Source organism: Acartia tonsa, chromosome 1 (genome assembly GCF_053477335.1).
Source record: "Acartia tonsa isolate MP-2025a chromosome 1, ASM5347733v1, whole genome shotgun sequence".
Classification (NCBI taxonomy): domain Eukaryota; kingdom Metazoa; phylum Arthropoda; class Copepoda; order Calanoida; family Acartiidae; genus Acartia; species Acartia tonsa.
This window is the reverse complement of record NC_137260.1, coordinates 48,617,927-48,643,357: the sequence shown is the minus strand read 5'-3', so window position 1 is coordinate 48,643,357 and position 25,431 is coordinate 48,617,927. Positions and strand designations below refer to the sequence as shown.

Below are 25,431 nucleotides of genomic sequence, written 5' to 3'. Positions count from 1 at the left end.
TCTAAAATGACTCCTTCCCCCTCTAACGGGGGAAAATTTGAAATTAACAAGAACGAAATTGTTCAAACCATGCAATGTAAAATGCTCAATTACTCAAAAACGGACAAGAGGCCCCAGGTTGTAAAAACTGTTTTATACACAATACATGTTGTATATTGATATTATTATTGCAAAACCCGGGGCCTCCTGTCCGTTTTTGGGTAAAATGGAGAAAACTGATTTTTTGGGGTTAAAAATCTTAATATTTTTGGTGAAATTTTCTCACAAAATGTCAATTTACACCACCAAAAAAATATTTTTTAAAATTTTTTCTTTAATTAGACATTGGTACAGGTATCTGAAAAGTACCTAAATAAATCTTTTTTTTCATAAGATGAACATAAATGTATTTTTTGTTGCCTTGAAAAAATTGTGTAAAAAAATCTGGAAAATCATCAAAACTGAAAAGAAATTTTTCACTACCTTTTTTAAAAATGGCATAAACCCGCCAAAAATTAATATTTTTTTTAAAGTTTCTTTTCTAGCTGTCTACTTACAGCCATTATTAGGTCCTAGGATAGATAAAAGTCGATTTTAGATTTTTTGGATGTCCCGATTTTTTTCAAAAGATCCCACTGTGTTCTATTTGTACCCCTCCTTGGGGGGAAAAAACTCTTTTTCGGATTTTTGACGTCCTTAAAAAAACTACTATTTAATTTCAGGCACTACAGATTGCTGGTCGTGCTGGAAGATACGGAACAGCCTGGGATACTGGCTATGTCACAACTCTTAAAGATGAAGATCTTCCCGTATTAAAGGTTTCCAATTATCCTACCCGTTCACTAATTAGTACTTTCCCCAAAAAGGAAAATCGAGCACTGGAACCCTTTTCCTTGTTTCAAAATTAGTGGGGCATGGACTAGGGACTTGGGTGTAACCGTTTACAAAATTATCTTCCGACTCCTAAGTGATATGGTTCTCCTTTACAGTGAAGATTATTATAGGTCCATGGAAGGATTGTAAATAATTTGGTTGAGGACACCTCCATCCCCTCAGAAAAAAACACCCTTAGAAAAATGCCCCCCAGCCTATGGGGGCCCTAGATATACCACACTTTTCTGGGATCTTGCCGAGTCAAGTATCAACTGTTGGGAATATCAAAGGATGACTCCATGCAAAATTTGAGCCGGATCCGGCCAAAACCGGCCGTAAATTTTATAAAAATCCGGTTTTTTCCGGTTTTTAGGGGGTATCTGTAAATCGATTCAGCTGGAGCAAAACCGGTTGGAGGTACAAAAAATTTTACTTCACATGAAATTTAGCCAATGCAATTGCCTACAAAAATGTACTTCATCATCAACTTGATTGGACAACTCTTTCCCCTCCTAAATGTCCATTAAAACCTCGGAAACGGCAAAAATCGACAAAAATCACGCCTTCGGCGGCGAATAACGGCTAAACGGTCAGCCGGAGGCGAATGAAACATAAATAAAGAAATGTCCGCCTCAAAAAGTTGTTCAATATCAAAGAGATGCTTGAAGTCTCTAAAACGACTCCTTCCCCTCCTTTAAGGGGAAAAACTGAAAAAACGTCATTTTCAAAAGTATGCCCACTTTGTGGGTGTGGGGGGCACTGAACCCGTCACCCCAGGGTCACCAAATATAAAGTCTAGGCGGCTCACATTGCTGAATTTTCACCAAGTGAAAGTCTTGAGTCATTATCTCTTATGAGAAAAAAGTTATTAATTAATTAAAATTTCAAATTTTGATTTTTTGATGGATTTCTTTGATGAAATGAAAGGCCGGTCAATTTTTAGGCCATTTTTGTGGTTTTTGGGCCGTCACGCCCAAACGGTTTGAGATAATCTCACAGGACCTTTTGCCCGACCTAAGTCTGGTTATTTGTGAGGTCTAAGAAAAAAAAATCTCGGATTGGATGAAGCACGACGTCGCTGCGCTCCGTCAAAAATCGCTGGTCAGCTCATTTTGCCCCCTCAAACCCTCACCTCGTGCCATTTTTCTGTGTAAAGATTATAATTATAATCTTTTGCGTAAGTCTGATTTTTTTCCCTAGACCTCACAAATAACCAGACTTAGGTTGGGCAAAAGGTCCCGTGAGATTATCTCAAACCGTTTGGGCGTGACGGCCCAAAAACCGCAAAAAATGGCCTAAAAATTGACCGGCCTGTCATTTCATCAAAGAAATCCATCAAAAAATCAAAATTTAAATTTTAATTAATTAATAACTTTTTTCTCATAAGAGAAAATGACACAAGACTTTCACTTGATGAAAATTCAGCAATGTGAGCCGCCTAGACTTTATATTTGGTGACCCTGGGGTGACGGGTTCAGTGCCCCCCACACCCACGAAGTGGGCATACTTTTGAAAATGACGTTTTTTCAGTTTTCCCCTTAAAGGAGGGGAAGGAGTCGTTTTAGAGACTTCAAGCATCTCTTTGATATTGAACAACTTTTTGAGGCGGACATTTCTTTATTTATGTTTCATTCGCCTCCGGCTGACCGTTTAGCCGTTATTCGCCGCCGAAGGCGTGATTTTTGTCGATTTTTGCCGTTTCCGAGGTTTTAATGGACATTTAGGAGGGGAAAGAGTTGTCCAATCAAGTTGATGATGAAGTACATTTTTGTAGGCAATTGCATTTGCTAAATTTCATGTGAAGTAAAATTTTTTGTACCTCCAACCGGGTTTGCTCCAGCTGAATCGATTTACAGATACCCCCTAAAAACCGGAAAAAACCGGTTTTTTATAAAATTCACGGCCGGTTTTGGCCGGATCCGGCTCAAATTTTGCATGGAGTCATCCTTTGATATTCCCAACAGTTGATACTTGACTCGGCAAGATCCCAGAAAAGTGTGGTATATCTAGGGGGCCCCATCCATCCACTAATTGGCTAATCATATAACTTGTTTCAAATTTTAGGATTTATTGAGCCAGACTCCTGATTCAATTCTACAAGCTGGATTACATCCTACTTTTGATCAAATAGGTAAGAACTCAGGGATGGAGAGGACATTGGAATGTATATTACACTTGTACCCAATGTTTTTATACTACTTTATCTTATTCTTCGGCTCTAAAACTTTAGGTACTTTTATTGAATTTTGATTGTTTGGTTTCCAACTACTTTTCTTCCAAACAATTTCGATGTACATTGAATAAGGAGTAATTTCGTTTATTTTAATTGGGTACAAACATAAATTTTTCGCCCATTGTCTTGTTCCTTAAGATCCCTGATAAAAACTAGAAACAGGAACAAACAAAAAATGATTTTAGAAGGACATACATAAAATTGATTGTTTATTAATAAATTGTACAGTATTCTATAATAGTTATAAGAAAAATCTTATGCTTGACATAAATCCCTTTTTTTATAGAAATGTATGCCTACCACCTGCCCTCAGCCTCCCTGTCCAACCTGGTGGATATTTTCATATCTTTGTCCACTGTGGACGATTCTCTGTACACACTCTGTCATCTGGATGATTTCAAGTATCTCGCTGATATGATTGAAAATATTCCTTTACAGTTAAAGGTAATTCTTTGAAATGCAAATCAAAGCTAACGTATTCATAAAAAAAGTGTCAAGAATAATAATAGAATTAAATTAATCACTCTTTGAAGCATAATGACCATGATTTGACGAGGCAAAAATATAAATATGATGGTATGGATTGGAACCGGTTCTCATCCATACCAAAAAAAAATTATGTCTGTCATGTGATTATATCTAGTTTTCTACGAATATAAAAATGTACAATCATAAGATTAAAACCATTTTTTTAGCCCGTGCCTTCGGCATCTCGGGGCTAAAATAGCTGGTTTTAATGTAATAATTGTACATTTTATATCCGCGGAAAGCTGTTTATATTATGATGCGAGAAATATCAATTATTTCAGGCGAAGTATACATTTTGTTGTGCTCCTATCAGCAGACGTGTGCCGTTTGTAAGTACAATGTATGTAAAAATAGCAAGACAATTTTCCAGAGGAGATCTGGTTACTTTTGACTGGTTGTGTACACAGGTTTGGTTACTTTGATTATCAAAGGGGTAGTTTCACTAAATTTGAACTTAATTCAGTGAACCGCATATTTTTTTTCTATTTCATGGGTTAAACTACATTTATATACCTAGCAAATATTTGAAATAAATTCAATTTTCTACCACGTAGTTTTTAAAATATCAAGACTTGAAAATTGTCTTTTTGTGATACATGCAATTTAAAAAGACGATTTCCAAGTCTTTATATTTTAAAAACTACGTGGTAGAAAATTTAAATTCTTTCAAATATATGCCATATAAATGTGGTTTAACCATTTAACAAGGATAAAATATGCGGTTCACTAAATTAAGTTCAAATGCATTTCGTGAAACTACCCATTTAGAAAATTGTAATATTTATTTTTCAGCCTTATTTTATCTTTTTTTCAATAAGATGAAGATTTATATTTTTTTAAAAGTTTCATATCAATTTTATAGGTGGGATGGCCGTTTTCGCCACCAAACACGATTCTTGACCTTGTTCATTTGGAGGCAGTCCATGACGTTTTTGATATTTACCTTTGGCTTTCATACAGGTAAAATCACTGGTGGTAAAATTGCCAGAACATGCAACAAAAGTGCTTTAGGGTGTCAAGACAGAGTGTAAGTTTTATACAGGACCCTTTATGGCGGGAGGGTATAAAATTAACACCCCAAAGTAAACTTTTGACATAATAAAAGTGTTTGATTTTCTAAGTTAAACATTTCTATTTTGTAGAGAGGCTACTCTAAATTTACTTTGTCTGTCCGTCAGTCAATCTGTAACTCTACAAGGTGGTATTCAAGATAGCTTAATTTTTGTGTGAATATTTTTTTATATTAATGAGCATACAGTATGTAATTAACTATGTCTGTCGGTATGACAATTAAGTTACAAAATTTAAATTTTATAAAAACAAAAAAATGTAAAATTCTTTCGTGATTTTTTATATAAACAAAGGCTCTTTAAATCTCCCTATATAATTGGTGAATGAAAGGGTTGTAAATTAGTGTAAACAACATTGTGTCTTATAATGTAACAATTTTAGATTTTCTGATATGTTTCCTGACGTACATACAGTCCGCCAGGTTCAGGGAGAACTGGACACAATCATTGAACAAGGAGTTGTCAACCTAGTAGAGCTTCTCAACAATGATGAAAATAAAGTTTCAACAAAGAAAGATTCTACGCCGGAAATAAAAAAAGAGGTATGTATGTCTAAGTCTTTTAAGTAGAAAAGTTAGAATCTGTTTAGGATGAATTTTCTAATATTTTGAAATTCCTAACAGAATCCGAATCAAATTGCCCACCCCTGTTGTATTTGTAACTGATGAATAGTTTTACTAGTATTCATTATTATAATTTCAAAATTCTCCCCCATTGTTCCCATGGAGGAGGAAGGTGACGTGGTGGTGGGGGGGGGGGGGGGTGAAGTCGACCTTCGACATTTTTTTTTAGTTTTAAAAAGAAAGAAAAATTTCTAGCGGTTGATTTCTCCTAGGAGGGTGAAGGTGCCCTCTCTCAAGTTAGTTATTAACCTTCACTGGACACTGACAGCTTCACTGTAAAGAACCTTATCGGTCCATCAATTAGCAAGATTGTAAGCTACCGACAGAAAGACATCCTGTTACTTTCATAGAAAAAAAGTGACGATAAAGTCTAATAACATTAAAGTTTTATATAGAACTATTTATATAGTTCCTATTCTACAGAGATAGTCGGGGGAGTTTAGTAAAATAGCCTGAAACCATCTCTAATTGATTTTAAAGCTTACCTGAAAAGTGCACCCTATTGGGACTAATAATTCCCGAGATCCTTAGCTTCAGACAGGAAAACCTTACAACTTTATATTATAAAATAGGGACAAAAATGTTGAATATTTACCTTACATTAGTTCATAATAGAAGTAAACAGTTAAACGGGGTGTATATTCTGCTCAAGATTCATTTTTATCCCCCATAGTTTCTTTCCTTAAAGAGGGGAGAAAATGTTTTCAATGCTCGTTATTTTATTCATTTTTTTAACAACAACCACATATTTTTGTCTGTTTTACCCCAAATATATGTGATAAAAAATGGAAAATTCAAAATATGTTGTCATTACTCTTTATTTTTTCTTCCTCTCCCAAACTGTTCTTACCCCCCTCCCCCCCTTTAGCAGGGGATCCGATGCAGAATATACACCCCTGCAGTTATTAAGAAAGAATTTTGATTTATTTTATAGGTTATGAATTCTACGGGTGACAACACCAGAACAATAAAAGAAGATGGCGACCAATCTGAAGTTTTAGAGCCAACCAACATGAAAACTGAGGCAGCCACAGGTACAATAATGGATAAAGCATAGAGGATATTGTAAGAAATTCTCGCACACCTTGTTAGAATGTTTCTCCCTGCTGGCTTATATAACGATACAACCCCCCCCCCCCTTATGACTTTTCCTCATCCCTTCTCCTGGCCATGGAGGAACGTATTGACCAATTGTCGTGAAAAATTACCCTGTAACAATATCCACGTATTCTAATATACTCTATAATTCACTTTGTCTGTTCTTCAGTCAGTCAGTCCTTAACGCTATGGGGTGGTATGTGTTTTTCTCGTCTACTATTAAAGATATACAGCTGAATTGAAGATTCCTATTACATATCAGAGCATCTAGTCTAAAATCGTTTTGTCTGTCCATAGCTTTCTTAAAGGTTTCTATTTTTTAGATGTTCCTGAATTAAAAAGAGAGGAGAACGATGCTAAATCAACACTAAAGGAGTTGATAGAATTATATGAAGCAAGGGGAAGGAGCTCGGTGGATTTGTTCTTCAAGCTTTTCGTCCCTGGCCCTACATATGTTACAGTTTCTGCCAAGGTATTTTATTATTAAGCCAAGTTTTTCTATATTTATCTTAAGTTTTAAAATCTTGCATACGGATTTATGTACCAATAGGTTTGAGATAAGCTGATACAAATATCATATCCTCCTTCATAATAGTTAAATAGTTATTAACCTTCCCAGGACCTCTGAGAAGCTACCCTGTAAAGGAGAACCCGATCGGTTCCGCGGTTAGCGAGATCCTTTGGTACAAACAGACTGATGACGGACACCCTGTTAATTTGTTAAAAGGATTTTGACACGAAACTTTTTGACTAGGGATCTTCTCACCAGCCGGTGTTTGTTTTTTCCGCCACTTACAATGAGCACACTGAATATGGTGCTGGAACCAGCAAAAAACTGGCTAAAATAGATGCTACCAAGAAGCTTCTAGAATTGTTGATAAAGGTAATTAACTTTCAGTAGCACCGCTACTTTACAAAATACATGCGTCAGTCTGTGTGTGTGTTGTTTATAATCCTACCTTCCTTAACTTTATCATATGTACGTTCTGAGTTTCTTAGTTGACTGCATGTCTGAAATCGCTAAAATGTATCCCTCATCAATTTTACAGAAAATATATTTTTTTTTATTTAATAATTCCACTAAGTAACATCATCTGGGTATACAAGAATAAGTATATCCTATCCTATTATATAAAGTAGTAAGCGTTTTTGTCTGTCCCGAAGGATCTCGCTAACTGCTAAACCGATATTGTTCTCCATTACAGTGAAGCTTCCTATATGTCCGGGGAAGGTTTTAAACTATTTTTGGGGAGGGTGTCGTCACCCCCGGCCCATCCCCCCCAAAACTCAAATTTAAAATGGGATGAGATAAACTTTTTCCTCTCCTACCTTAAGTGCCCCTAGAGTCTTCTAGGGGCGTAGTCGCTAGTAACAAAAATAGTACCTACTTATTTTTTTACCTATAGCATACTAAAACAGATTTTTCATGTATTGTAAAAACTATCATTTATTTTGCGGTTCACCTCAAAGTTTCTAAGTCGAGCACAGCCCCCCCCCCCCCTCCCCCCATTTATAATATAGAATAATATATGGAAAATAAGTTGAAGTTCAACTGTTGAACAGTAGTTTTTCGTATAGCCCCGCAGGGGTAGATTCTTGGAAAAAATACCCCCCCGCAATTTTCATCTTTTAAAAAAGGGGTAAAGGGTTCAGTGCTCGATAGTCACTTATAGGGAAATCTTTTTCTAATTAAAATTTAATAAATTTAATTACTCAGGTTTTACCAGAAGAAGAATATTCTAAAAGAATGAACAAGTTACTTCAAAAGGAAAAGAACAAGTTACTAAAGGATGAAAAGAAACAACAAACCACAGATTAATATGACAAATTTAAACCGTAAAAGCTTTCTATACTAATATTATACATTTTTTAACAGATATGAAAATTTGCATTGCATTTCAGAAGTGATTAAATAATGAACTGATGGTTTTTGGACGGCGGGCAGAAAAAGTTTGTGTACGTCCAGCAGCACCTGGAGTTGACCAGATCCTGGCAGATCTGGAGGCAGCAGGCCCACAAGATCCTGTTTTTGCACTCAGTACAGGTAAAACAAATTCCCTCCAATCCTCTTTTTTTCTAATATTTTTTTGCTACAACCTGCGTAGTTTTAGAGAAAGATTAATGTAATATATTCAATCCTTATATAAAAGTAACAGGATTATGTCTGTCTGTATGTGTGTGTTTGTGTGTAGGATCTCGCTAACTGCTGAATGGATTTAGTAACAATTTTACAAAGTTGTTTAACTTAAATAAAGTGAAAGTTTATTCTAATATTAATTTTTTTTTGTATTTAGTTATCAATTTGTAATGTTTTTAGACTTGTTAAATGATTGGTTAGAAACTACCAGTACAGGCAACGATATTTCTGACCCTAATGTTCTATATAATAAGGTAAAAATATTAATTTTCTCAAGAATCTAATTTATTATTGTTTCAAGTAGTCTGTTCAGGGAGGGAGGGGACACTAGGATGTTTATGACTCTAGTCCCCAAAGTTTTAAAGTAACGTTTTGTTATTCGTTGGCTGAACAACTTTGGGGACTTTTCTTGAATTTTGTTTGGTTGGTTCAAGTTGAGTGTCTGAACGTTTCAACCACTAATTGTAATCTGTAGATGGGTAATTTTGTGTATCCTTATCAGGGATTTAAATTAATATTTCGGTCATTATTTATCCCTTTAGATCCCTGGGTTTGTTGGTATTCACTTTTTTTTTAAAACAAAGGCACAACTTTAATTTTGCCTTAACTTTAGTCTTTTATTACTTCATAAGTTTAATCTTGATGCTTTAGGTGACAGAGTACATAAATTCAAAGAGTAAACTAGAGGAACTAGAAAAAGAAGTTGTGCAGGGCACTCAGTCACTAGAAAAATCTCTTCTGGATCTCAAAGAATTAGCCAAAGAAGTTCAGGCCAACCTTGAGAAGGCTAAGAATCCAAACAAAGACAATAAGTCTACTACTATTACTGCTGTGGTTGTAGAAAAAGAGATTAGCAGTGAAGTTGATAAACAGATTGAAGTTTCATCAAATTGCTCAGACCAGGTGAAATTTAAAGAACAATTTTTTTTGAAGAATATCTTGTCTAGCCTCACAACACGACCTAAGTCAAAAAAGTTATGCAAAATTTACTCTTTTTTAGGTTTTCATGGAATTTATACCTACACTATCTTTTGAAATAGAAAATAGAATGTTGATTTATTTTTTATCTAGGAAAATCTTTGCTGACGCAACTTCCAATTAGATCCTTTCATTATGGAGATGAACATGAATATCCCTTTCCCCAGCAGCCGCGAGGCAAGCATTGCCTATGACGCGCTGCACGTTGAGGTTGAGCCGGCCAGGTCACGTGTCACTAGAACCATGCGGGTGGAGGGGGACACTTTGAGGGTTAATCTCAAGGCGGAAAATGCAAAGAATTTGCGCGTGAGCGCCAACTCTTTGCTAGAACACTTGGTGCTTATAACAGACACTATTCAGCAGTTTGGACCTCCACTGTGATCCCAGAAAAGTTATTTTTTATGAATTTATGATACAAATAATTTAAGATTCTTTTATTTACTATTTTAATTCATATCTATGATAAAAAAGATTGTTTATTGAGGCATGACAAAACATTTTTTTCAGAATAAGGCTCCGCCCCTATGTTAAAATGAATGAAGGGGAGGTGCTTGCGACTGTGTCCAGCCTGGTTGCCAAGCATCCACTCAATCAAGAACAGGTATAATATAAGCATTGTTTAAATTTTTAGGCATAACAAACAAGCAAAGTAGGTATCCCTATAATAAAGTAATAAGATCTGTGTGCCTATCGATGTGTGGTTACCAAAAGATCTCGCTGACCTACGAACCGATATGGTTCTCCTTCACAGAGAAGCAACTTATAGGTCCAAGGAAGATTTATAACTATTTTGGGGAAAATAGAAATAAACATAATCCCCCCCCTCCCAGATTTTTTCTTTATAAAACTAATTGAAAGTGGGGTCGACTTTTCAACCCCCCTTTTTTATATTGCAATAGATTGAGGGTAAAATTCTTTTATAGTTTGTAGTGTTAATAAAGTATTTCTTTCTTAAATTGCTTATATAAACCTTATGTGTCAATTGACTCCCCAAATTATTTTTATCCGTGTTTGCAGCTTTAATTTTATTTTTACTTTGATGACCCTTTTCCTTCTAAAAATTTCTGTTAGATTGCTAGGTATTTGATATATTTTCTGCGATCTCTCCTAAACTTAAACTTGTAACTTTCAGGTTGAGCACCATGTGAGAATGGTGATGAAGACAGCAGGCAGCGCGCCACCCACTGAAACCTCCATTAGTGTCATCCAGGAACTTGCCAGCAAGGCGGAGAAACCTTCACATTTTCTAATGTAAGATTATTTTTCTATCCCAATTCAAAGTAGACAATAAAAATTTGTTATTGGGGTGGGGGCGGGGGGGGGGGGGTTGTCACTTGTTGGAGTAAATGGTATTATTGATTATTTTATTAATAACACTAATGATGATAAATATTACACGTTTTAATAGTGTCATAGCCTCATGATATTATAATTAAATATCACATCAATATATTATCTAGGAAGTACAAAGGATGTGAATCTAGCCAGATTCCCGAGCTATCCGGGATGGTTGGCGTACTCAAGGGTATTCTTGATGATCCCATTCTTGTTGCTGAAATGGAAAAGAAAAAGGTAGAGATAAATACTAGTTTTAACGTTGTAAAGTCAAACATCTTGGCGATTATAACCACATTAATTGAAATTATCCTTTTTTATAAAGTAGTAAGAATTTTTATCTGTACCTTAAGATTTTGTAAATACTGGACTGATTAAGTTCTTCATTTTAGTGAAGCATCACTGTGGTCCCGTTTTGGTTTTAGTCTATTATGTTTTTATTTAATAATATCCCATACGTTAGGCTATTTTTTCCCTTTCTTACCCTAGATGCCTTGGTCGCAGCCGCTAGTATACTAAACTAAATACTGTAACATTGCCTTTTTAACTTAATTTATTATTTTTTTTGTGCCCTTACTGTTACGAAAATACGTACTATTATTTTAAGACTGAAACCGAGTTCAAATCTCCTGACCTAAAAACCCTGCGGGAGAAGCTGTTGAAAAACGCGGAGAAGATGAACTTGGAGGCCCAGGCCAAAGCTAAACCTAAAAAGAAGGCAGTGTTTGAGGACAGAAAATATTTGACTTATAATTATGTCATTGAAACAGAAAATAAAGAGGTTAGTATATATTTTACTAGCGGCTACGCCCCTAGAGGCCTCTAGTGGCACTTTATATGTTTTATTTTGTTCAAGTTTCTACGATACCTCTTTATGTTGCTTTCAAGTTTTTACGATACCTTTTATGTTGCGTTTAAGTCTCGCAAATTTAAAAAAAAATCGATTTTTTTATTTCTCTTGGAAGGATGGTGGTACCCTCCCCCAAAATAGTTATAAATCTTCCCGGGACCTATGAGAAGCTAGCCTGTTTATGTTCATGTTTATATAATTCTCATGGCCCCTACTGGAGCATATCGAGAATATTAGGGCATCATCAAAACATGTTAATTTTATCACAGATATAAGTACAACTAATAGAATATTCTTCACATTAACGGTTTTGTTAAAAGTCTTTAAAGTTTGTCATATTCTTTCTTGCAAAAGATGTGGAACGCTCCACGATTTTGCGTGTCATCCTTGCGCAGGATGTTAAGGAGAACCCGCTCGGTTCAGCGGTTAGGGAGATCCTTCGGTACAGACAGACAGACACACAGACAAACACACATCCTGTGACTTTATTATAAGGATTTTGGCGGGAAAAAAATAGTTTTTTCTGTTCTACCAATGAAAAAAAATATTATAAATCCTTGTAGTTTAGGCTCCAAGGATATCTAATATGTCCAATATTTTGAAAATTGGGATATTGTGGCAGATTTTCATCATATTTTCAATCTTTATCCTAGCGTTTTATATTTTTATATTTTTGTCATTCTATTCAGTTATTGATTGTCTTTAGCCAAAGTAGTAGAATGTGTATTCTAACCAAATGAAAGATTACTAATAAACATCTTTGCCTTTTTTTTCACCGGACCTTTATTGGTTTTGCTTCAAGTTTTTCTTTAAGGTACAAACAGTACACTTTTTTATTTCCAACAAGCGTAATTCATGAAACTTAATTATTTTCTTTAAACTTTATTAGAACCTATTTGTAACTTTATTTTAGAATATTTCTAACCTACGAGGAGTACCTGTAAGCTCACAAGAGTCCTGTCTTGTAGAGGAGCTACTCTACAGCTTGGCTGGCAACACCACCAGTCATATTCAACCCGTCAGGCATAGATAACTATTTTAGCCAAGAATAAATCTTGAATTTATTATTGATATTAATAATATTTTAATATTTCACTGTTATTTTGATTTATTAACTAGTGACTTTGCCCCTTACATCTAGGGGCTCGGTATTCAAATTGTTAGGGAAGAAAATATAAGTTGCCTAAACTATCTCAAGAATTAAATCTAAAAATGTAGTTGCCAATTTCAGAAGCTTTACTAAAATGGAGAACTGAAAAAGAAAATGATATTAATTTATTATTTTACTATTAGCTACGCACCTAGAGTCCTCTAGGGACACGTAAATTTGTTTCTTTTCAATCTATGTTAATATTAGCTGTTAATAAAAATATTTTTTTCACCGCTCTGTAGATGGTGTTAGTTATGTTTATCAACTAATTTTAAAAAATATCCGCAGGGCGGCGTTTTTTTATTTTTGGTGATTTCTCTTGGGAGAATGGTGTTCCCCCCCCCCCCCCCCAAAAAAAAATAGTTTTAAACCTAACCAGGGCAATTGGGAAGCTACACTGTAAAGGAGCACTATATCGGTTTAGCAGTTACCGAGATCCATAGGTACAAAAAGACAGACAGACATCCTGTTACTTAATTTTAAGGATCAATTTTTGCTCTGTCCAGCTGTCCATTTAATAGTTATCTCTGAAATCAGGTCTCAGCAAGGTTACTTCACATTCAAGCTGGATCCCAATATTGATACAAGTTTAAAGGTAAGTTTTAACTCAAATGATAATTTAAAGGGAATGCTTTGGTCCAGAACAGGTAAAACTCATTACAATGTACAGTTAGGACTTTCGTAAAAAGGTCGTGTAATTAAATGGTTGGTTGTCTCTGTCTGTAGGGCGTTTAACCGTATAACATGCACATTTTTAAGATTTGGATCAGAGAATAAATGAAGATATCGAGATATCCAGACTGTTTAAGTTAAAGTACTTTCTGATTAAGGAACTAATGACATTAAGCTTGCTAAATATTTATTTTTATTTAATTATTCTACATAATTTTAGTCCTTAATCTCCCGTATCCTGCCACTGTGTGAGAATTATAGCAAAGTTATTGCCCGGTGCGAGGGTGACCAGGTCATTGGCAGGACTAATGAGGCTCTGGTTCACAGCATTGGCCTTCTACTACATGATTACAGGCAAGTTTTAAATCTATATAATATGTGTTTGTTTGTTTTTAACTATTTTAAGTTATCTTATTTGCTAAAGGGCGTTTTTCCTTTAACGTTCCCACTAAGTTACAAGCTTCCTCTTATTCTTTATTGATACATTATGAACAAGTAATTAACTTATTTTTTTATTAAGACAGATATTATACATACAGGGAGGGTGGGAACATTTGACTGATTATTACACTAGTCCCCAAAGTGTTTTCTCATTTGTTGACTCGACAACTTTGAGGACTTATAGTGAATTTTGATTTCTTGGTTGATAAAATTGAGTGTCCAAAAGTTTCAACCACTGGATGTTATATCCCCATTGACGTAACTTTCCTGAAAATTAGAGTGTTGATATGCCAACTGGAGGGTGAATGGAGACGTGGAGAGTTGTCCCTGCACACATTATGGTTCAGGCTTCAGAACAGTATACATAGCATGGATCTGTTGGCCAGTCTTGTTCATACAATCTCCAGTAAAAAGGTAGCTCAATAATCAGTACATTATTTAATGAAATACATTTAAATTGAAATACTATTTATCGTTTATTCGTGTGGGCTTAGACACAGTTTCTTGGTGATTTTACTTAAGTAGTCATACAGTAGGACGAGACACTTATTCACACAGCCACTTGGAAATTAAGAATCAAATGCAAATATTACTATTTAAAACCGCTACGCTACATTAAATGATTTGATGTATTAATCAAATATTTCTGTTCTTCTACTTCTTACAGTTTTAATTGGACTAATACGTAGGATAAAGGACAGGAACAACAACAAAATATGGCATACTTTTAAAACATAATTGACATAGAAAAGTACTTGCAGGACTTTAGGCAGTAGAAATTTCATAATTATTATCTGCCCAACATTTCCATAGTTGTCTAAAAATTTGTAATATTATCCTATTTTATATTCAGGCTACTGGTGGAACTACCCTTTCTATATTACATGAAAAATATATGAATTCCAGTGGAAATGTCAGAGCTGAGAAAATCATGCACTTTCTAGTAGAATTAGCGTCAAAGTAAGTGTTTTATTTTCCCAATGATTTAGGTATAGGTCATTGGTAGATTTCTATGTATTTTATAGGAAGAGGGGGGAGAGGTACTGATTTTCAGTTATTGAGTGTTTTTCAGTTATATCTTATACTTAGGGATGGGGATTCCCGACAGTGTTTTTACTTTTAAATTGTATTTTGATCTTTGAATATTTAATGCATTATTTAAAAAAATGTTTTCATTGATGCAATTTTTATGATAAAATCGCGCAATTTTTATGTGCTAGTATTTGATTATAATGTTATTTTAATGAGGAATTATATTTTAGGCCATTTTTTGAAACCCTGTCAGCATGGTTGTACCGCGGCATTATCCGCGACCCGTCCAAGGATTTCTTTGTCGGTGACAACCAGATAATTGACACGGATAGGCTGCCATCTGGCGAGTATAATGATGACTACTGGGAGAAAAGATATTGTCTCAGGGTTGAAAAGGTTCCAACTTTCTTACAGGTAAAAAATACACCAAAACATGCTATCACATTAAAAAGGATAAAATCGCTTTGGTCTTTTTAATTATCTCAAATGGCGGACAAAAACCAAACACATTTTATTTCAAAGTTGTAAAGAAAAGTGCTAAGAATTGTATAAAGTCTACTTACTTAATTACTAGTGGCTTTGCCCATAGCCTCTAGGGCAGTGGATCTTGAGGATACTTCCCACCTTTTTTTTGATATTGTTGAGAGGCACAAGGACTCTAGCTTCTTATAAAAGCGGGAAGTTTGTAAATATTTTACTCAACACACTAAATCATTACAATTTTCATGAGAAATACGCATTTTATAAGGCACACAAAACGCTCTAATTTTCGTTCTATTTAACGTAATTTTGTAATTTTTTTTGCTGGTTATTTCATTTTACATATACTTTTATCATTTTATCAAAAAAAAATTTATCTTTTTTCATCATTTTTTGGAGAAATTAATGCTTAAACTAAGGGTATCTTTAAACGCAAAATTGACGCACTTAGAATAAAAAATGCGTATTGAGTACAAAGGGGGGATAATTTCAAGTCATGCATGTTCCAAAGATATCTTTTTTTCCATAAAATTTTAATGTTTAGTCCACCGGAGATTACCCTGAAAATCATATATCAATTTAGGAAGGTAATTTTTGTAGAATAGTTACTGAATTTACAACTTTATGTACACTAAAAGTATAGTTAAGATCAAAGGCGTGCAAAAGGTTGGTGTAGGGGTTGTTTACACCACCCTTGTAAAATTAAGGGGGATGGATACACCTCCCTAGGTGTCCACCCATGTCCACCCTCTTGACAAGAGCCTACACCCTCAGATACACCCCTCTATAAATTCCAAGGGGGTGTAAAGGAAATAAATTTACACCCCTTAAAATAAAGAGTGGGGGGGGGGGAGGTGTTTAAGGCGGGTGTTTAAAATTAAGCCACTGATTAAGATAATTCTATGCTATCTATTTTTAGATAAATTAATCATTAATTTCCAGACTTAACTAAAAAAAATCTTGCAATATTCTGTACAACTGTACTGTACAAATTTTAATCAGTAAATAAAAGTGATTGACACAAGAAGGAGCTCTCATACATATGTAATTAAACCACAGTTAATACCTCTAAAGATCTTGATTGATATATATTTATAACTTTTAATATTGTTTACAATAGTGATTAAAGTTAATGTTGGGGAGGGAGATATTTCCCAATCCTCTTTTTAAAGTTTGTAAAAATGTATTACTTATGTAATGAAGTTTTGGTGACATACTTAAATAAACTATCCTTGATTTTGGTTAAAGGGAGCTGTTAAAAGTTGTAAAAGTCAAAAAATTTAGGTGGTTATAAATTAATGGAATATAACCTGATATTATTATCATTTATGTACAAAAAGATTATAGATACAGTATTACACTTTTTTTCATAAGTAAATTGGATAATTTTTTTTATTTTTTATTGCAACACAAGGTTATTTGTTTATCTCCAGGTTCAAGATTCAACATTATTATTAGTTAAATCTAATTTTCTATTGAAACAAGCATTCAACAATTTTTACAGTATTATCGATTTTAATATGAATTATTAAATATGTATTATTAACCCTTAACAGTCGGGCCCCTTGCCGCACCTTAATCGGTTGGTGATGGGGTGGGCGTTCAACGCTCCCCCCCCTATTATCTCAGTTCCTATTAGACCTAGAGGGCTAAATCTTTTTTGTGCAAGTCCCCTGTTTGATAATAAATTTCCGACCTTTTATAAGTCAAAGTCAATTTTTGCTTAGTTCACCTTTTTATTTACCAACCTTTTTTACTTAAAAATTTTAAACGGCTGTAATTTTATTATTTTTGAAGCTAGAAGAACAATTTTTTTACAGAAAATGTTTATCTTTAAGTAAATTTTATATTAGAAATATCAAATATAAATTTCAGCGGCCGCAGCAGGCGGTCAGCAGGGAAAACGGCTGCGGATCTCTATGAAATTTAGATATGTTATGTTGACATAAAAGAAAATCTTACGTTTAAAAGGGGGACGTAACTGAAGCTTTTTTGATGCTGGGGGGGGGGGGGTTCTCCGGAACCACTTGATGAACCATGCAAATTTTTTGGACTTAAGCTTTTAGGGGTATGAACATCTTATGGTTTCAAAGTCAACCCCCTACCCCCATCCCCTAGCCCCCTGGGGCTCAAAACCCCCCTAAAAATGAACATAACCTTAATTTTCTCAGAAACCATTTGACCAATAGGGATGATTTCTTAAACTTGAGCTTTTATGGTTATAAACTAACTTCTAGTTTAGAAGTCACCCCCCTGCCGCCTACTCCTAGCCCTCCGGGGCTCAAAAAAACCCTAAAAATGAACCTAACCTTAATTTTCTCAGAAACCATTTGACCAATAGAGATGAATTCCTAAACTTAAGCCTTTATGGTTATAAACTAGCTTTTGGTATAGAAGTCACCCCCCTGCTGCTAACCCCTAGTCCTCCGGGGATCAAAAAAAACCATAAAAATGAACCTAACCTTTATTTTCAAGGGGGTGACTTATAATCTAGGAGTTAGTTTATAATCATAAAAGCTTAAGTTTAAGAAATCATCCCTATTGGTCAAATGGTGTCTGAGAAAAATAAGGTTAGGTTCATTTATAGGATTTTTTAAAGCCCCGGAGGGCTAGGGGTTGGTTGCAGGGGGGTAACTTCTAAACTAGAAGTTAGTTTATAAGCATAAAAGCTTAAGTTTAAAAAATCATCCCTATTGGTCAAATGGTTTCTGAGAAAATTAAGGTTAGGTTCATTTTTAGGTGGGTTTTGAGCCCCGGGGGGCTTGGGGGTGGGGGTAGGGGGGTTGACTTTGAAACCATAATATGTTCATACCCCTAAAAGCTTAAGTCCAAAAAATTTGAACGGTTCATCAAGTGGTTCTGGAGAAAACCCCCCCCCCCCCCAGCATCAAAAAAGCTTCAGTTATGTCCCCCTTTTATGTCTCTAAGTCAAAATCAGATGGGTAAGAGGTAAGATTTTAATTGCAATGAACATGATTAATGTTAAAATGCACACTGTATTGTAACTATTGGTGAACTTTAATGATGTCATGCTTATAAAGCCCTAAATAAGATTTCACAAAATCTATTTATCTAACAACTGCAAAATATCCTTAACCTTAAATATCTCAAGGGGACTTGCACAAAAATTTTTAGCTTACTAGCTCTAATAAGAACTGAGATAATAGGGGGGGGGGACGCCCCCCCCCCCCCCCCCCCCCCCGAGTGATTAAGGTGCGGTAAGGGGCCCGACCGTAAGGGGTTAATTAAGTAAATCAGTCTGTTAGACCAATGGTAGAAACTCAGCAGATAGACGAGACAGACAGACAGGCAAGAAGAATGATCAAATTACAGTTTGACCATAATAGACAATTCATTAAATAAAATCCAATAGAGAACCTGTGAATGATCAGACAGATGGAGGGATAGACAGACAGACGGACAGACAGACAGTTTTTGAGGCATTAACAAATTAGAATTAGGCTATGCTAGATGATTCATTGAAATCCGAAAAAGAGGCAGTTAGACAGATAGACTGACAAGTGGAGTGACAGACAGACAAAAAAACAGACAGACAGAGGGACAGACAGACAAAGGGGTATTGCCTAAAAACAGTTTGGCTGCTATATGAATCATTAAAACCCACCATAAAAAGAAATTTACATTAGTTTCATTATTTCGATACTCAACGCCCCCCCCCCCCCCCCCCCAACTCAAAGGGGTTTATTATTTCTTAAAACCAATAAGTGACTTCTCAGCATAATGAAATTGAAAATACTTTTTATTTCATCAATTTATCTTAAATAGAACGAAAGTTATAATCATTTTATTGTCTACAAGAAAAATGCTTTGAGTAAAAATCAACCTAATTGTCAGTAAAAACGTCATATTTATGCATATTTACACAGTAAATAAATTTTAAAATTGTATTCTATTGTAATGAATAACTTAAGGGGGTTGTATGAATTATAAAAAACCTAAAAAAAAACTAATTTGGTTAAATTAGTCCACGTAAAGATTGATTTAGTACAGTACGTATGAATAAGTTGTCAATTTCCTGCCAGAGTCCTTGTGGAGGAATAGAGAGGTGGGTCCTGGTCTCTAATAATATTTAAACTTCATTAGTATAATGTAGAACTTTATAAATTGAGGAACGACTTGCATTCTATTACTTTAGTATATTTTTGTTCAGAAATACTGTGACATAATCCTGCGTACTGGTAAGTACCTGAATGTTATCCAGCAGTGTGACAAGAACGTGGACTGGCCAAGCATTCAAACTATTCAATATTATCCTAATCCAGAACAGTATCAACTAATAATTGACCAGGTACAAACTATTCAATATTATCCTAATCCAGAACAGTATCAACTAATATTTGACCAGGTACAAACTATTCAATATCATCCTAATCCAGAACAGTATCAACTAATAATTGACCAGGTACAAACTATTCAATATTATCCTAATCCAGAACAGTATCAACTAATATTTGACCAGGTACAAACTATTCAATATTATCCTAATCCAGAACAGTATCAACTAATATTTGACCAGGTACAAACTATTCAATATTATCCTAATCCAGAACAGTATCAACTAATAATTGACCAGGTACAAACTATTCAATATCATCCTAATCCAGAACAGTATCAACTAATAATTGACCAGGTACAAACTATTCAATATTATCCTAATCCAGAACAGTATCAACTAATAATTGACCAGGTACAAACTATTCAATATTATCCTAATCCAGAACAGTATCAACTAATATTTGACCAGGTACAAACTATTCAATATTATCCTAATCCAGAACAGTATCAACTAATAATTGACCAGGTACAAACTATTCAATATTATCCTAATCCAGAACAGTATCAACTAATAATTGACCAAGTACCAGGGTTGTCATATTGGGCACTTTTTTTATATTGGGCGGCCCAAATGCCCAAAAGGGTTTTGGGCGCCCAAAAGTAGTTTTGTGCAAATGTCGTAAAAAGCATATGAAAAGGATATAAAATAGCCTAAAACCATACCGAGTCTTATTATTAGAAATAAAATAGCCTAAAACCATCTCAAGACCTATAAAAGCTCCACTGGATAGGAGAACCATATCGGTTCAGCAGTTAGCGAAATCCTTCCCTAGATACAAAAAAAGCTTACTAATTTAAATAGTTATCTAGCGGCTATGGCCCTAGAGGCCTCTAGGGGAACTTGAGGAGGGTAGAGTCAAATTTAATAACCCAATTATTATATTAGATTTGAAAAGAAAAAGTTAAAACTTTTTATAACAAGTGAACAATGTACATATGCTCTAAAAATCATCAATGATTGTTTTGTTTTTCGCTACTTATTGATGTTGTCATCCTTGTTGTTTTAGTTATTTAGTTTTCTTTTCTAGGCGTATTCATTTGCGTCAGCCACCTTGTTAGAACTCCTGGTACGGGACAGAGATTTGTTAGGACATCTTACAAGCATGAAGAGATATTTCCTTATGGAACAGGTACATAACAATTTTAGTTTTAAACATAGTTACAACACTACAAGTCACATGTGTATGTTTCTGTGTCTGTAGCGCCAATATACATCAGATATATCTGGTGCATTATTTGCCAAATGTACCACTTTTCTGCACTACCTCTCCGATTTTGTTAATACTCTATACTTTGGTCCGTTGGGTGATTCAAGGATGCTGGATGGCCAAAAAAAAGTTTCAGAGTCCCTGGATGTCTAGATATCTAGCTATCTATGAAGGTAGGTAACAAAAATTTAAAAAACACCCATTTTTTCACAATTTTAAAAATTAATTTTTTCATCAATCTTACATCCAACCTATACATTTTATATACCAAAATGATCGTTTATTCATGTAAAAAGCGCACATAATGCTATTTTGGCCTAAACTCTAATTTTACAGGGTGTCCAACAAAAAGTGTATTTTGGATATCTAGCGTAATACCCAAAATACCTGTCCGAAAAAAATCATTTTTTTTTGGCTTAAATCCTGTGTTTTATCTGTGGGCATATGTGGTATATAACGGTTCGGAGGACCCGGGACTATAAGGTTGTCAAATTTCATTTTGGAACACCCTGTAAATGTAATTTTTTGTGTCTGTAGAGCTAAAACTTGGTCCAAATTGGCTACTTTTTTCAAATTACTCTAATATGTGTCTTTGTATGTTTGGCCATAGTGTTTTCTGACCAGATCAATATTTTCCTATTTTTTGGACACCCTGTATTTTCAAAAAAAGAGAAGAAAAAAAATTTTGTTTTTTTTAATTTTTTTCTATTTTTAAGTTGCTTAAAACAGTCATATAGATACAGATTTTGAATAATAACAATAATATTTGCCTATTTTACAACTTTTTACACTTTTGGGACACCCTGTGCATGTTTTTGAAAAATGATGGTTTTTGCCCATTTTCGGGAGGAAGGAGTCGTTTTAAGGCCATAGACTATTTCTTCATTTTAGTAGAACTTTTTAAGATACATCATTTGTTATTTATGCAAAAAGCGCAAAAACCGAACCGTTTTGCCGTTATTCACTGCCAAAGGCGGAATTTTTTACGTTTTTTGCCGTTCCCGAGGATTTAATGCGCATTTTAGGTAGTAAGACGTTGATTTTTCAAGATTACTCTGAAATACTTTTATTTAGGAAATTTAATTTTCTAAAATTCATATGAAGTCAAATTTTTTGTGCAGCTAACCGTTTTTCGTTGAGATGGATTTCAATTGTTAAAACAAGAAAATGAAGTGTATATAATATAAATAATTGCTATAACATAAGTAATAAAAGAAACATAAATCATGTGCATTTGAAATTCCTTTTGACAAAAATCGGTTGGATTTACAAAAATTTTTACTTCACATGAAATTTAGTAAAAGAAAATGCCTAAATAAAAGTATTTCACAGTTATCTTAAAAAATCAACCTCTTCCTACCTAAAATGCGCATTAAATCCTCGGGAACGGCAAAAAAACGTAAAAAATTCCGCCTTTGGCAGTGAATAACGGCAAAACGGTTCGGGTTTTGCACTTTTTGCATAAATAACAAATGATGTATCTTGAAAAGTTCTACTAAAATGAAAAAATAGTCTATGGTCTTAAAACGACTCCTTCCTCCCAAAAATGGGCAAAAACCATCATTTTTCAAAAACATGCACAGGGTGTCCCAAAAGTGTAAAAAGTTGTAAAATAGGCAAATATTATTGTTATAAGTCAAAATCTGTATCTATATGACAGTTTTAAGTAACTTAAAAATAGAAAAAAAAATTTTTAAAAAACTAAATTTTTTTTCCTCTTTTTTTGAAAATACAGGGTGTCCAAAAAATAGGAAAATATTGATCTGGTCAGAAAACACTATGGCCAAACATACTAAGACACATATTAGAGTAATTTGAAAAAAATAGCCAATTTGGACCAAGTTTTAGCTCTACAGACACAAAAATCACATTTACAGGGTGTTCCAAAATGAAATTTGACAACCTTATAGTCCCGGGTCCTCCGAACCGTTATATACCACATATGCCCACAGATAAAACACAGGATTTAAGCCAAAAAAAATGATTTTTTTCGGACAGGTATTTTGGGTATTATGCTAGATATCCAAAATACACTTTTTGTTGGACACCCTGTAAAATTAGAGTTTTGGCCAAAATAGCATTATGTGCGCTTTTTACATGAATTAACGATCATTTTGGTGTATAAAATGTATAGGTTGGATGTAAGATTGATGAAAAAATTAATTTTTAAATTTGTGAAAACATGGGTGTTTTTTAAATTTTTGTTACCTACCTTCATAGATAGCTAGATATCTAGACATCCAGGGACTCTGAAACTTTTTTTTAGCCATCCAGCATCCTTGAATCACCCAACGGACCAAAATATAGAGTATTAACAAAATCGGAGAGGTAGTGCAGAAAAGTGGTACAATTGGCAAATAATGCACCATCTAGATGGTCCATCTGACTTCAAAATTCGCCAAACTTAAAAAGGAATTCCTTTATCAGACAAACACCGTTGTTTATTTTTTTGCATTTAAGTAATCTTGCGACGAAATTTTTCGAGTTTATAATTTCTAGAAAGGTAACTTTGTCCCAAGAAATTCGACTATTCATAGCTAAATTATAATAAAAAATTATGCCCTTTTCACAGTGGGATCTTTTGCCAAAAAACGGGACATTAAGGGTAGACAAAAGTAAACATCAATAAAAAAGCTTGTATTTGACGAAATGATGTAATTTCTTTTGCTTTAACTCAAAAATAACATAAATTTTGCTCCTGTTAACTTCTAATGTGCATTTGGTAAGTACGTCTGGCGGTTTTGGAGGAGCGAAGCTACCCTATTTTAAAAAAATCTATAAACCTTCATAACTTTAGTTAAGATAGGAATATTTTAACAAAATAAACGTCTATGTAAATATTTCTTCAATGTAAACAATGTTTGTGAACATGAATATAGCGTCAGGTGCACCCAGTTCGGGTCCCGGCATTTTTAGGTAGGTCCAGTATAAGTAAAATAGGACACTAATAAGGCATGTTTTCTAATGTTTTTTTTTACAGATATAAACAACAATAACATAATTTTCAAAACACTTTTGATTTTGTGTTATTACCTTTATTCTAAGTCTAGCTATCTTCATTTAAAATTTGTATAAGAATATAAACATAATTGCTTATATTATATTCTCTCTCAAACGTATATTTCCCTCTCTCTCTCAGACGCATATATAATGTTTTTGCAATATTATAATTAATCCCCGAATTTGAATTTCTGCTGAACCAAAACCAGTTAGAAATACAATTTTTTTCAGAACACATGAAATTTAGCAAATTTAATTGCTAAAATAAAAGTATTTTTAAGTCATCTTTTTTTAAGGACTCCTTGTTCCCTTAAATGTCCATTAAAACCGCGAGAACGGCAAAAATCGTTAAAAATCACACCTACGGCAGCAAATAACGGCGAAACGGTTGGCCGGAGGCAAATAATGCATAAGTAAAGAAAGTTCCGCCTCAAAAAGTTAGAAAACATTACAGAGATGACTTTGGGCTCTAAAATGACTCCTTCCCCCTCTAACGAGGGAAAATTTCAAATTACCAAGAACGAAATTGTTCAAACCATGCAATGTAAAATGCTCAATTACTCAAAAACGGCCGGGAGGCCCCAGGTTATGAAAACTGTTTTAAACACAATACATGTTGCATATTAATATTATTATTGCAAAACCCGGGGCATCCTGGCCGTTTTTGGGTAAAATGGAGAAAACTGATTTTTTGGGGTTAAAAATCTTTATATTTTTGGTGAAATTTTCTCACAAAATGTCAATTTACACCACCAAAAAAATATTTTTTTTACAATTTTTCTTTAATTAGACATTGGTACAGGTATCTAAAAAGTACCTCAATCAAAAATTATTTTCATAAGATGAACATAAATGTATTTTTTGTTGCTTTGAAAAAATTGTGTAAAAAAATCTGGAAAATCATCAAAACTGAAAAGAAATTTTTCACTACCTTTTTTAAAAATGGCATAAATCCGCCAAAAATGAATATTTTTTAAAAATTTCTTTTCTAGCTGTCTACTTACAGCCATTATTTATTCCTAGGATAGATAAAAGTCAATTTTAAATTTTTTGGATGTCCCACTGGATCCCACTGTGCTTTTCTACCAAAATCTTACATAATTTAATCACTTTACAGCTTACGTCTCACTATCTGTTTGTCCGCACAGTTACTAGGAAACGATTTTTTGGGTGCTAACAAAGCTATCTGTCATAATTTTGTTGTTGCAAAGATTACTCTACGAATGAGATTGATGAGCATCCCCATTTGATTATATTATTAATTTTACTTAAATTGTTTACAATTTAGTACCTCATTATTATTAAAATTGACACCAGTTTTATTGATTTAATTTGGCCTAAAATTATTTATTTCAAACCAATGTTGATCTTGTTTTTATTTACTATAT

General features: G+C 34.0%; 3 protein-coding genes across 3 annotated transcripts in view; all 3 read left to right on the top strand.

The window, feature by feature from the left end:
- The window catches only part of LOC145322555 (ATP-dependent RNA helicase SUV3 homolog, mitochondrial-like), a 17,263-nt gene extending 8,955 nt beyond the window's left edge, over nucleotides 1–8,308 (top strand). The window contains exons 14-23 of the mRNA XM_080164661.1: nucleotides 702–797; nucleotides 2,917–2,983; nucleotides 3,372–3,529; nucleotides 3,895–4,020; nucleotides 4,476–4,573; nucleotides 5,066–5,225; nucleotides 6,241–6,340; nucleotides 6,728–6,876; nucleotides 7,159–7,287; nucleotides 8,122–8,308. Coding sequence (XP_080020787.1) covers nucleotides 702–797; nucleotides 2,917–2,983; nucleotides 3,372–3,529; nucleotides 3,895–4,020; nucleotides 4,476–4,573; nucleotides 5,066–5,225; nucleotides 6,241–6,340; nucleotides 6,728–6,876; nucleotides 7,159–7,287; nucleotides 8,122–8,223 — 1,185 coding nt within the window. The 3' untranslated portion in view covers nucleotides 8,224–8,308. The remainder of the gene's footprint in view (nucleotides 1–701; nucleotides 798–2,916; nucleotides 2,984–3,371; nucleotides 3,530–3,894; nucleotides 4,021–4,475; nucleotides 4,574–5,065; nucleotides 5,226–6,240; nucleotides 6,341–6,727; nucleotides 6,877–7,158; nucleotides 7,288–8,121) is intronic.
- LOC145322603 (uncharacterized) lies at nucleotides 8,272–10,031 on the top strand. The gene is made up of 4 exons (XM_080164756.1): nucleotides 8,272–8,448; nucleotides 8,722–8,795; nucleotides 9,193–9,444; nucleotides 9,613–10,031. Exons 1-4 carry the CDS (start codon nucleotides 8,328–8,330, stop codon nucleotides 9,625–9,627), a joined length of 462 nt encoding a protein of 153 aa, XP_080020882.1. The 5' UTR covers nucleotides 8,272–8,327; the 3' UTR covers nucleotides 9,628–10,031.
- Nucleotides 9,994–25,431, top strand: part of LOC145322569 (gamma-tubulin complex component 2-like) — a 23,029-nt gene continuing 7,591 nt past the window's right edge. Inside the window, exons 1-12 of the mRNA XM_080164684.1 lie at nucleotides 9,994–10,120; nucleotides 10,652–10,770; nucleotides 10,980–11,091; nucleotides 11,462–11,635; nucleotides 12,618–12,727; nucleotides 13,392–13,449; nucleotides 13,747–13,880; nucleotides 14,246–14,381; nucleotides 14,821–14,927; nucleotides 15,230–15,413; nucleotides 19,651–19,788; nucleotides 20,864–20,965. Coding sequence (XP_080020810.1) covers nucleotides 10,052–10,120; nucleotides 10,652–10,770; nucleotides 10,980–11,091; nucleotides 11,462–11,635; nucleotides 12,618–12,727; nucleotides 13,392–13,449; nucleotides 13,747–13,880; nucleotides 14,246–14,381; nucleotides 14,821–14,927; nucleotides 15,230–15,413; nucleotides 19,651–19,788; nucleotides 20,864–20,965 — 1,443 coding nt within the window. The 5' untranslated portion in view covers nucleotides 9,994–10,051. The remainder of the gene's footprint in view (nucleotides 10,121–10,651; nucleotides 10,771–10,979; nucleotides 11,092–11,461; nucleotides 11,636–12,617; nucleotides 12,728–13,391; nucleotides 13,450–13,746; nucleotides 13,881–14,245; nucleotides 14,382–14,820; nucleotides 14,928–15,229; nucleotides 15,414–19,650; nucleotides 19,789–20,863; nucleotides 20,966–25,431) is intronic.

Bases quoted from the DNA above. Each gene is read 5' to 3' on its own strand.
- LOC145322603 (XM_080164756.1), top strand. From the start codon at position 8,328: ATGGTTTTTGGACGGCGGGCAGAAAAAGTTTGTGTACGTCCAGCAGCA. The intron at 8,449-8,721 runs GTAAAACAAATT...TAATGTTTTTAG, and splicing joins TGTTTTTGCACTCAGTACAG to ACTTGTTAAATGATTGGTTA. The intron at 8,796-9,192 runs GTAAAAATATTA...TTGATGCTTTAG, and splicing joins CTAATGTTCTATATAATAAG to GTGACAGAGTACATAAATTC.